The sequence below is a fragment of the Phalangium opilio genome, unplaced genomic scaffold, assembly GCF_054372755.1.
Source record: "Phalangium opilio isolate 3A_F unplaced genomic scaffold, DU_Popi_V2 ptg000362l_1, whole genome shotgun sequence".
Lineage (NCBI taxonomy): Eukaryota > Metazoa > Arthropoda > Arachnida > Opiliones > Phalangiidae > Phalangium > Phalangium opilio.
This window is the reverse complement of record NW_028324231.1, coordinates 927,543-939,496: the sequence shown is the minus strand read 5'-3', so window position 1 is coordinate 939,496 and position 11,954 is coordinate 927,543. Positions and strand designations below refer to the sequence as shown.

Here is an 11,954-nt window from a genome sequence, read left to right as displayed (position 1 = left end):
TTCGTTTAGCTTCGTTTAGCTTCGTTAAGCTTCGTTTAGCTTCGTTTAGCTTAGCTTCGCTTAGCTTCGTTTAGCTTCGTTTAGCTTAGCTTCGTTTAGCTTCGTTTAGCTTCGTTTAACTTCGTTTAGCTTCGCTTAGCTTCGTTTAGCTTCGTTTAGCTTCGTTTAGCTTCGTTTAACTTCGTTTAGCTTCGTTTAGCTTCGTTTAGAGTCGTTTAGCCTCGTTAAGCTTCGTTTAGCTTCGTTTAGCTTCGTTTAGCTTCGTTTAACTTCGTTTAGCTTCGCTTAGCTTCGTTTAGCTTCGTTTAGCTTCGTTTAACTTCGTTTAGCTTCGCTTAGCTTCGTTTAGCTTCGTTTAGCTTCGTTTAGCTTCGTTTAGCTTAGCTTCGCTTAGCTTCGTTTAGCTTCGTTTAGCTTCGTTTAGTTTAGCTTCGTTTAGCTTCGTTTAGCTTAGCTTCGTTTAGCTTCGTTTAACTTCGTTTAGCTTCGCTTAGCTTCGTTTAGCTTCGTTTAGCTTCGTTTAGCTTAGCTTCGCTTAGCTTCGTTTAGCTTCGTTTAGCTTCGTTTAGCTTAGCTTCGTTTAGCTTCGTTTAGCTTCGTTTAGCTTCGTTTTCGTTTAGCTTCGTTTAGCTTAGCTTAGCTTCGTTTAGCTTCGTTTAGCTTCGTTTAACTTCGTTTAGCTTCGCTTAGCTTCGTTTAGCTTCGTTTAGCTTCGTTTAACTTCGTTTAGCTTCGTTTAGCTTCGTTTAGAGTCGTTTAGCTTCGTTTAGCTTCGTTTAGCTTCGTTTAGCTTAGCTTCGTTTAGCTTCGTTTAGCTTCGTTTAGCTTCGTTTAACTTCGTTTAGCTTCGTTTAGCTTCGTTTAGAGTCGTTTAGCTTCGTTTAGCATCGTTTAGCTTAGCTTCGTTTAGCTTCGTTTAGCTTCGTTTAGCTTCGTTTAACTTCGTTTAGCTTCGCTTAGCTTCGTTTAGTTTCGCTTAGCTTAGCTTCGCTTAGCTTCGCTTAGCTTCGCTTAGCTTCGTTTAGCTTCGTTTAGCTTCGTTTAGCTTAGCTTCGTTTAGCTTCGTTTAGCTTCGATTAGCTTAGCTTCGTTTAGCTTCGTTTAACTTCGTTTAGCTTCGCTTAGCTTCGTTTAGCTTCGTTTAGCTTCGTTTAACTTCGTTTAGCTTCGCTTAGCTTCGTTTAGCTTCGTTTAGCTTCGTTTAGCTTCGTTTTGCTTAGCTTCGCTTAGCTTCGTTTAGCTTCGTTTAGCTTAGCTTCGTTTAGCTTCGTTTAGCTTCGTTTAACTTCGTTTAGCTTCGCTTAGCTTCGTTTAGCTTCGTTTAGCTTAGCTTCGCTTAGCTTCGTTTAGCTTCGTTTAGCTTAGCTTCGTTTAGCTTCGTTTTCGTTTAGCTTCGTTTAGCTTAGCTTAGCTTCGTTTAGCTTCGTTTAGCTTCGTTTAACTTCGTTTAGCTTCGCTTAGCTTCGTTTAGCTTCGTTTAGCTTCGTTTAGCTTCGTTTAACTTCGTTTAGCTTCGTTTAGCTTCGTTTAGAGTCGTTTAGCTTCGTTTAGCTTCGTTTAGCTTAGCTTCGTTTAGCTTCGTTTAACTTCGTTTAGCTTCGTTTAGCTTCGTTTAGAGTCGTTTAGCTTCGTTTAGCATCGTTTAGCTTCGATTAGCTTAGCTTCGTTTAGCTTCGTTTAGCTTCGTTTAGCTTCGTTTAGCTTCGTTTAGCTTAGCTTCGTTTAGCTTCGTTTAGCTTCGTTTAGCTTCGTTTAACTTCGTTTAGCTTCGTTTAGCTTCGTTTAGCTTCGTTTAGCTTAGCTTCGTTTAGCTTCGTTTAGCTTCGTTTAGCTTCGTTTAACTTCGTTTAGCTTCGCTTAGCTTCGTTTAGTTTCGCTTAGCTTAGCTTCGTTTAGCTTCGTTTAGCTTCGTTTAGCTTCGTTTAGCTTAGCTTCGTTTAGCTTCGTTTAGCTTCGTTTAGCTTAGCTTCGTTTAGAGTCGTTTAGCTTCGTTTAGCTTAGCTTCGTTTAGCTTCGTTTAGCTTAGCTTCGTTTAGAGTCGTTTAGCTTCGTTTAGCTTCGTTTAGCTTAGCTTCGTTTAGCTTCGTTTAGCTTCGTTTAACTTCGTTTAGCTTCGCATAGCTTCGTTTAGCTTCGTTTAGCTTCGTTTAGCTTCGTTTAGCTTCGTTTAGCTTAGCTTCGTTTAGCTTCGTTTAGCTTCGTTTAGCTTCGTTTAACTTCGTTTAGCTTCGTTTAGCTTCGTTTAGAGTCGTTTAGCTTCGTTTAGCTTCGTTTAGCTTAGCTTCGTTTAGCTTCGTTTAACTTCGTTTAGCTTCGCTTAGCTTCGTTTAGCTTCGTTTAGCTTCGTTTAGCTTCGTTTAACTTCGTTTAGCTTCGTTTAGCTTCGTTTAGAGTCGTTTAGCCTCGTTAAGCTTCGTTTAGCTTCGTTTAGCTTCGTTTAACTTCGTTTAGCTTCGCTTAGCTTCGTTTAGCTTCGTTTAGCTTCGTTTAACTTCGTTTAGCTTCGCTTAGCTTCGTTTAGCTTCGTTTAGCTTCGTTTAGCTTAGCTTCGCTTAGCTTCGTTTAGCTTCGTTTAGCTTCGTTTAGTTTAGCTTCGTTTAGCTTCGTTTAGCTTAGCTTCGTTTAGCTTCGTTTAACTTCGTTTAGCTTCGCTTAGCTTCGTTTAGCTTCGTTTAGCTTCGTTTAGCTTAGCTTCGCTTAGCTTCGTTTAGCTTCGTTTAGCTTAGCTTCGTTTAGCTTCGTTTAGCTTCGTTTTCGTTTAGCTTCGTTTAGCTTAGCTTAGCTTCGTTTAGCTTCGTTTAGCTTCGTTTAACTTCGTTTAGCTTCGCTTAGCTTCGTTTAGCTTCGTTTAGAGTCGTTTAGCTTCGTTTAGCTTCGTTTAGCTTCGTTTAGCTTAGCTTCGTTTAGCTTCGTTTAGCTTCGTTTAGCTTCGTTTAACTTCGTTTAGCTTCGTTTAGCTTCGTTTAGAGTCGTTTAGCTTCGTTTAGCATCGTTTAGCTTAGCTTCGTTTAGCTTCGTTTAGCTTCGTTTAGCTTCGTTTAACTTCGTTTAGCTTCGCTTAGCTTCGTTTAGTTTCGCTTAGCTTAGCTTCGCTTAGCTTCGTTTAGCTTCGTTTAGCTTCGTTTAGCTTAGCTTCGTTTAGCTTCGTTTTGCTTCGATTAGCTTAGCTTCGTTTAGCTTCGTTTAACTTCGTTTAGCTTCGCTTAGCTTCGTTTAGCTTCGTTTAGCTTCGTTTAGCTTCGTTTAGCTTCGTTTAACTTCGTTTAGCTTCGCTTAGCTTCGTTTAGCTTCGTTTAGCTTCGTTTAGCTTCGTTTTGCTTAGCTTCGCTTAGCTTCGTTTAGCTTCGTTTAGCTTAGCTTCGTTTAGCTTCGTTTAGCTTCGTTTAACTTCGTTTAGCTTCGCTTAGCTTCGTTTAGCTTCGTTTAGCTTAGCTTCGCTTAGCTTCGTTTAGCTTCGTTTAGCTTAGCTTCGTTTAGCTTCGTTTTCGTTTAGCTTCGTTTAGCTTAGCTTAGCTTCGTTTAGCTTCGTTTAGCTTCGTTTAACTTCGTTTAGCTTCGCTTAGCTTCGTTTAGCTTCGTTTAGCTTCGTTTAGCTTCGTTTAACTTCGTTTAGCTTCGTTTAGCTTCGTTTAGAGTCGTTTAGCTTCGTTTAGCTTCGTTTAACTTCGTTTAGCTTCGTTTAGCTTCGTTTAGAGTCGTTTAGCTTCGTTTAGCATCGTTTAGCTTCGATTAGCTTAGCTTCGTTTAGCTTCGTTTAGCTTCGTTTAACTTCGTTTAGCTTCGCTTAGCTTCGTTTAGTTTCGCTTAGCTTAGCTTCGTTTAGCTTCGTTTAGCTTCGTTTAGCTTCGTTTAGCTTAGCTTCGTTTAGCTTCGTTTAGCTTCGTTTAGCTTAGCTTCGTTTAGAGTCGTTTAGCTTCGTTTAGCTTAGCTTCGTTTAGCTTCGTTTAGCTTAGCTTCGTTTAGAGTCGTTTAGCTTCGTTTAGCTTCGTTTAGCTTAGCTTCGTTTAGCTTCGTTTAGCTTCGTTTAGCTTCGTTTAACTTCGTTTAGCTTCGCATAGCTTCGTTTAGCTTCGTTTAGCTTCGTTTAGCTTCGTTTAGCTTAGCTTCGTTTAGCTTCGTTTAGCTTCGTTTAGCTTCGTTTAACTTCGTTTAGCTTCGCTTAGCTTCGTTTAGTTTCGCTTAGCTTAGCTTCGTTTAGCTTCGTTTAGCTTCGTTTAGCTTCGTTTAGCTTAGCTTCGTTTAGCTTCGTTTAGCTTAGCTTCGTTTAGTGTTGGAACTTGATATCAAATTTAGAATTAATTCACTTTTATTTTGTTACTTGGATAATTTACTTCTTTTTTGGCCACCCAAAATAATCCCTTCTCGACGCGAGCATTTTCATTGATAAGAGCTCTGTGATAACCCGGAGAAAACCCCCCAGAAGGTGCGGTGAAATGCTCGAGTCGTGGGGGTTGGTTCAACCCCTTTTTTCTTTTATGTTCAAAAAGGTTTCTGAAATTCTGTAAAATATAACCAGTTCGAGAAAAGTTTTGTAGCGAGAAGGACCTTCCTAACCGCAAATAAAGTTTCTAAAAATTTTCGTTTTGTTCAAAATGTCGTACTAACCTGGTCTTATTACGAACAACATCTAGCTCTCCCAATTAACCAGTAAAATAATGCAGGCGTTATTTTAGTGGTACCGAAACCCGGGACCAATTAGTGCGCGCAAATTGAACAAAATTAGTCGGGACTTACCCTAAAGGACGCCAGGAACTTTCCTAACGCGACAGTTATAGAAGAGTCGGGACCTTCCCTAAAGTTTACGAAGTCGGAACAATTCACTCGATAAAGTACGTTCGGGACTTACCCTAAAGGACGTTAAGTGTAAAACATACGGGACTTACCCTAAAGGACGTTAAGTGTAAGAACATTCGGGACCTACCCTAAAGGTACGATTACGAAAAACAATGCCAGACTCGGCGGTAACCGGACAGCCGAACGCGGCTGCTGATGCTTTGAATCAGCAGAAAACAACTATGAGACGTTTAACTACGATGCTAACTAATCAAATAGAGGACTACCTCGTAAACCAAACTCAGTTTGATATCGAGGATTTGGAAGATTTCGTGGTGGACTTGGACAGTAAGCAAAATGTTTTAGAAAGATTAAATATTGAATTCGCGCAAGTGGGAGCTACCCCAGCTCAGCTAGATGCTGATATGATAAAGTACGACGAATATCGCGTGAAGATATTAAAGGCTAAAAGAAGAGTAGAAAGAGCCATAAATGGACTAAACCAAGGATCAGCAACAAATGTAGGGACGGCCCCCACTGTTGCACTGAACGCGGCGACAGCCACAGTACCAATGGCGCCACCCCAGCAGTTATCTATAAGGGTACCCCAACTGGAGCCTATGACTTTTTCCGGAGAAACTTCCGAATGGACCGACTTTTGGTCAAGATTTAAAATTTGTATTGACGACGCCCCACAAATGCGACCAGCAGAGAAATTAGTATATTTGAAACAATACGTTAAAGGCACAGCCTTAAGCTCCATCAAAAATTTACCCTTACTCGATGCCAATTACGAAAAAGCAAAGACTCTATTAAAGAATCGTTTTGGAAGGGATGACAACATTGTTAGCATTCACATGGCTAATATTTTCGAACTAAGTCCTGTAACAAAGGCCAACGACATCGTTGGATTAAGGAAATTTTACGACTCTTGCGAAGTTGAAGTAGGAGCTCTTAAATCTTTGGGTGAGGATTTTAACTCCTATGGAACGATCCTTTGCCCGGTCATACTGAAAAAACTTCCAATGGAGATAACCTTGGAATTTAGTAGAAAAAGGGAAGATGACAGAAGTTGGAATGTTGAGGAGCTTTTAACCTTTGTGGGAACGGAAGTCTTAACAAGAGAAAGAGCGAGCGTATACTCGAGAAGCGCTAGCGAAGGCAAGGGCGAAGGCAGCGATACCGCGAAGAGCGAGCAAACATCGCACGGAAAATTCCGCTTTTCACAATACAATGCGAGGGGGAAGGGACCCCCGCAGTCGTCAGCCGCGAATTTCAACGTTGCAACCGAGAGATTTACAAATGCACAACAAAGGTGTATTTTCTGTAGAAGATCGAACCACAAGGCTGAGAGCTGTTATTGCGTGGGGGCAACCAAAAAGAGGGAAATCATTCAAACCAAGGGACTCTGTTATATCTGCCTAAAATCATCCCACTACGCGAGGGATTGTAGAGCCAAGCCCGTATGCGAAATTTGCGAAAAGCGTCACTTGACCGTACTATGTTGGAAGGGGGAAAGAAAGGAAGGGGGTGAAGAAAAGACCGAGAACAACGAGGGAGTGCCCCACACCCAAGAAAAAAATGGAGTTTCCATAAACCTAGCCCCAACGACTCCCTCCAATACGGTTTATATACAAACAACTCGCGTTCAAATTAAAGGGACTGAAGGTAGCATGACATTGCGATGTTTACTTGACAACGGAAGTCAAAGAACATTTATCAGAAGGGATCTTTCCCAACAATTAGGCCTTGAAATGGACGGCGAAGAAAACATATTAGTCCACGCATTTATGCAAGAGAATCCCACAATTATATCTTGCAAGAGAGTTAAAGTGACACTGCGAAGCGTTCACGATAATCAGAGTTTAACGGTTAAGGCCTTGGAAATACCAGAGATTAACGGCATCCAATTAGAATCTCCTAATGACGAAATTAGAAGACACATTGAGCAATTAGGACTAGTTTTGGGTGACAGCCCCTCAACGGACGAGCCGAATACCAAGTTGGAACTTGGAGTTCTACTGGGCGCGGACTACTATTGGAACGCCGTTAGTCTGACAGATACTATCCGCCTAGAAGGAGCTTTAGTAGCCCAAAAAAGTATTTTTGGGTGGCTAATTCAAGGGCCCTCGTCCCAGCCAGGTTCACACCTCGCAGTACAATGCGCCGCCATAACGGTAAACAAGGTGACAACCCAAGAAATTGAGACCATTGGAGACGATTTAAGGAAGTTTTGGGACCTAGAGTCAATAGGTATTAATGAGGTCAAAGAAAGCCAACTTGAAGAAACTAGAAAGACGGAAGTTGAGAAAACCTTTGAAGAACGGATAGCCACCGTCGATGGTCGCTACGAAGTAGCTCTCCCTTGGAAGGAGAACAGAGAGAATTTACCTAACAATTACTCCATGTCGGTTAGAAGACTATCTTCATTACTTCGACGGTTAGAATCGGACGAGAAACTATTCAAGGAATATGATGACATCATCAGAGACTACGCTCAGAAGGGCATAATAGAAAAGGTGACGCAAGAGCGGGAAGTTAATGAAGCCTTTTATTTGCCCCATCACCCGGTTATCCGGGAAGATAAGACAACAACGAAAGTCAGAATAGTTTTCGATGGTTCTGCGAAAACCAAAAACGGGTCGTCTTTAAACGACTGCCTAGAGGCGGGGCCGAACATCAACCCCGACCTTTACGACGTTTTAATCAACTTCCGGAAGCATAAAATAGCCGTCACCGCTGACATCCAGCAAGCGTTTCTTCAAATTGCAATCAATCCTGACGAAAGAGATTTCGTCAGATTTCTTTGGATTAAGCAGCCTATCTCAGTAAAACCGATCGAGATAGAAGAATGGAGATTTACCCGAGTATTGTTTGGGGTGACAAGTAGCCCCTATCTTTTGGCTGCGACGATAAGATACCATGTTAAGAAGTACATGGACATTTATCCCGAGACTTGTCAAAAATTAATCGGAGATATGTTTGTCGACGACCTGACGTCGGGAGCCGAAGACGAATTTTCCGCCATGAAACTGGTCAATCAAGCTAAAGAAGTGATGGCGGAAGCGAACATGACGCTTCGCAAGTTCCAATCAAGCTCACCTTTTGTAAGAAAACAATTACAAGAAATTGGAGAATCCTCCCAAGAAACGGTATTTCCGTCACCTGTTAACAAGGTTTTGGGCTTGGCTTGGAATCCTGAAAGTGACCAGTTTTCGTTTAAAACAGAAGATCTAGAACAGGTAGCGAATTCCCTACCCATGACGAAAAGAAGCGTTCTTAAGATGGCAGCACGGATATTCGATCCACTGGGATTTCTCACACCGTTTACTATAACAGTAAAAATTCTCCTCCAAAGCTTATGGCTAAGTGGAAAAGATTGGGATGATGCATTACCCGAAGAATTAGAGAAAAGCTGGACAGAATGGATTTCCCAAATTCCAACCTTAGCGGATATCCGCATAGAAAGAGACTACTTTGGATCGACAGAAAATGACAAGCGACAGGGTGTAATACACATATTTTGTGATTCAAGTAAAGCCGCCTACGGAGCAGTAGCGTACCACAGATTCCATACCAATGTCGGAGAAGTACAAACATCATTCATAACAGCTAGAGCAAGGGTTGCTCCCATAAAGAAAATAACTATCCCTAAGTTGGAACTACTGGCGTGTCTTATTGGAGCGAGACTAGGGACAAGATTAGCCAACATTTTCAAAAGTTCGACAAACAAGATGGTATTTTGGACTGATTCATCTACGGCATACCACTGGATAAAGAGGAGCGCTCGCGATAAAAGAGAATTCGTTGCAAACAGAGTAAGCGAGATTCAAGAGAAAACTGAACCTCATACTTGGAATTACTGTCCGGGGTCTAGCAACCCAGCTGACCACCTTTCGCGAGGATTATCCTCAGAAGAACTGAAGACAAAGGATATATGGTGGAAGGGACCACCATGGCTTCGACTGACAGAGGACAAATTCCCGAAACTCGAACCCAATCTCGTCGCAAACGTCATAGCTGACGAACCAATAGAACCTGAGGACACCCCAAATAACTGTTTACGTAGCGCTCTAATAGATATGAAGCCAGAGGCCATCCTCGCTTTAAACAAGTATAGCAGCCTTGAGAAGGTAATTCGAATCACAGCGTGGATAAAGAGAATCTTTAACAACAAAAGAAATCCGCAAGACAAAGCAACAGGACCATTATCAGCTAGAGAACTAGAAGAAGCAGAATTGTACTGGAATCAAACGGTACAATGGGGGTCCTTTTCCAGCGAATTGAAGGAAATAGCCAAGACAGGTCGTTCAAGAAATTCCAAAATCGCCGAGGTTGATCCTGTACTTGACAAAAACGGACTAATGAGATTAGGAGGCCGATTACAGAGGTCATCATTTAGTTACGCAACCAAGCACCCAATAATACTCCCTTATAAACATCGATATTCGGAACTGCAAATGCAAAGAGCGCATGAGCAAGTTAAACACAGCGGAGCTCCCGCAACCTTGGTACAAGTTAGGGACACTTATTGGATTCTTAAAGGTCGCCAATTAGCGAAGAATTGCGTTAGCAGGTGTATCTTTTGTCGGAAATGGAACGCAAAACCAAGCATTCCCAAAACAGCGCCACTTCCCACGGATAGAATCACAGCGTCTAGACCATTTGAAATAGTCGGTATAGACTTTGCAGGACCTCTCTTCTTAAAAGATGGATCGGGAAAAAAGAAATGTTACGTAACTTTAATTACGTGCGCCACCACGCGGGCGATCCATCTCGAATTGATTACAACTTTAACAACGCGTTACTTTCTTATGGCTTTCTCCAATTTTATTTCGCGTCGTGGAATTCCCCGTAAAATTTATTCGGATAACGCGAAGACATTCAAACGTGCCGAAAAAGAGCTAAACGCGTTGTGGAGAAGCACCCGATCGGACGAAGCAAAAGAGTATTTCGGGAAAATGAGAATTGAATGGAAATACATTGTGGAGCGCGGCCCATGGTGGGGAGGATTTTGGGAGCGCCTCGTGAGATCCGTCAAGGTATCGATGAGAAAAATCATGGGAAAAGCATTTCTTTCTTATGAGGAGCTATATTCTGTCATAGCTCAAGCCGAAGCAGTCATCAACTCGCGCCCTCTGACCTATACCTATTCTGCTCCAAATGACCCTTCACCATTGACTCCCGCTCATTTCCTAATCGGAGAAAAATTTACTGCGCTTCCTACGGGGAGGAAATCAGAGGAACTACCTCAATTAAATCGAGCGAGCGCTGGACAACGGCTAACGTACCAACAAAATGTTTTGACCAGATATTGGAATAGATGGAAAAAGGAGTACATCCTAGAGCTACAATCCGCCCATAAATTAGCTAGCCGCGAATCTGTCAACCCAATCATGAAGGACGACGTAGTTCTTCTGAATGACGCGGACACCCCTCGACATAAGTGGAAATTAGCGCGAGTGCAAGAACTTTACAAGGGTAGAGACGGACAAATTAGATCTTGTGACATTAAACTTACAAATGGAAACATTGTAAAGAGACCCGTCAACCTTTTGGCCCCTTTGGAATTGAAATAATTTTTTTTTGGTTTTGTTTGCTTAATTTCTAAATTTGATATAGATGCCCCGATAGTGTTGATGCACAATAACATTATATTGTACATGGTGGGGAGGATGTTGGAACTTGATATCAAATTTAGAATTAATTCACTTTTATTTTGTTACTTGGATAATTTACTTCTTTTTTGGCCACCCAAAATAATCCCTTCTCGACGCGAGCATTTTCATTGATAAGAGCTCTGTGATAACCCGGAGAAAACCCCCCAGAAGGTGCGGTGAAATGCTCGAGTCGTGGGGGTTGGTTCAACCCCTTTTTTCTTTTATGTTCAAAAAGGTTTCTGAAATTCTGTAAAATATAACCAGTTCGAGAAAAGTTTTGTAGCGAGAAGGACCTTCCTAACCGCAAATAAAGTTTCTAAAATTTTCGTTTTGTTCAAATGTCGTACTAACCTGGTCTTATTACGAATAACATCTAGCTCTCCCAATTAACCAGTAAAATAATGCAGGCGTTATTTTATTTAGAGTCGTTTAGCTTCGTTTAGCTTAGCTTCGTTTAGCTTCGTTTAGCTTAGCTTCGTTTAGAGTCGTTTAGCTTCGTTTAGCTTCGTTTAGCTTAGCTTCGTTCAGCTTCGTTTAGCTTCGTTTAGCTTCGTTTAACTTCGTTTAGCTTCGCATAGCTTCGTTTAGCTTCGTTTAGCTTCGTTTAGCTTCGTTTAGCTTAGCTTCGTTTAGCTTCGTTTAGCTTCGTTTAGCTTCGTTTAACTTCGTTTAGCTTCGTTTAGCTTCGTTTAGAGTCGTTTAGCTTCGTTTAGCTTCGATTAGCTTCGCTTCGTTTAGCTTCGTTTAGCTTCGTTTAGCTTCGTTTAACTTCGTTTAGCTTCGCTTAGCTTCGTTTAGCTTCGTTTAGTTTCGCTTAGCTTAGCTTCGTTTAGCTTCGTTTAGCTTCGTTTAGCTTCGTTTAACTTCGTTTAGCTTCGTTTAGCTTCGTTTAGCTTCGTTTAGAGTCGTTTAGCTTCGTTTAGCTTCGTTTAGCTTAGCTTCGTTTAGCTTCGTTTAGCTTCGTTTAACTTCGTTTAGCTTCGCTTAGCTTCGTTTAGCTTCGTTTAGCTTCGTTTAGCTTCGTTTAACTTCGTTTAGCTTCGTTTAGCTTCGTTTAGAGTCGTTTAGCCTCGTTAAGCTTCGTTTAGCTTCGTTTAGCTTCGTTAAGCTTCGTTTAACTTCGTTTAGCTTCGCTTAGCTTCGTTTAGCTTCGTTTAGCTTAGCTTCGCTTAGCTTCGTTTAGCTTCGTTTAGCTTAGCTTCGTTTAGCTTCGTTTTCGTTTAGCTTCGTTTAGCTTAGCTTAGCTTCGTTTAGCTTCGTTTAGCTTCGTTTAACTTCGTTTAGCTTCGCTTAGCTTCGTTTAGCTTCGTTTAGCTTCGTTTAGCTTCGTTTAACTTCGTTTAGCTTCGTTTAGCTTCGTTTAGAGTCGTTTAGCTTCGTTTAGCTTCGTTTAGCTTAGCTTCGTTTAGCTTCGTTTAACTTCGTTTAGCTTCGTTTAGCTTCGTTTAGAGTCGTTTAGCTTCGTTTAGCATCGTTTAGCTTCGATTAGCTTAGCTTCGTTTAGCTTCGTTTAGCTTCGTT

General features: G+C 41.6%; 1 protein-coding gene across 1 annotated transcript; it reads left to right on the top strand.

Annotated features, from left to right (window-relative positions):
• The first annotated feature begins 4,946 nt into the window (after positions 1–4,946).
• Positions 4,947–10,352, top strand: LOC149597358 (uncharacterized). Its single transcript, XM_089861013.1, has one exon. The coding sequence runs from the start codon at positions 4,947–4,949 to the stop codon at positions 10,350–10,352; it is 5,406 nt and encodes a 1,801-aa protein (XP_089717139.1).
• Positions 10,353–11,954: the final 1,602 nt, after the last annotated feature.

Coding starts and splice junctions, on each gene's coding strand:
- LOC149597358 (XM_089861013.1), top strand. CDS start 4,947: ATGCCAGACTCGGCGGTAACCGGACAGCCGAACGCGGCTGCTGATGCT.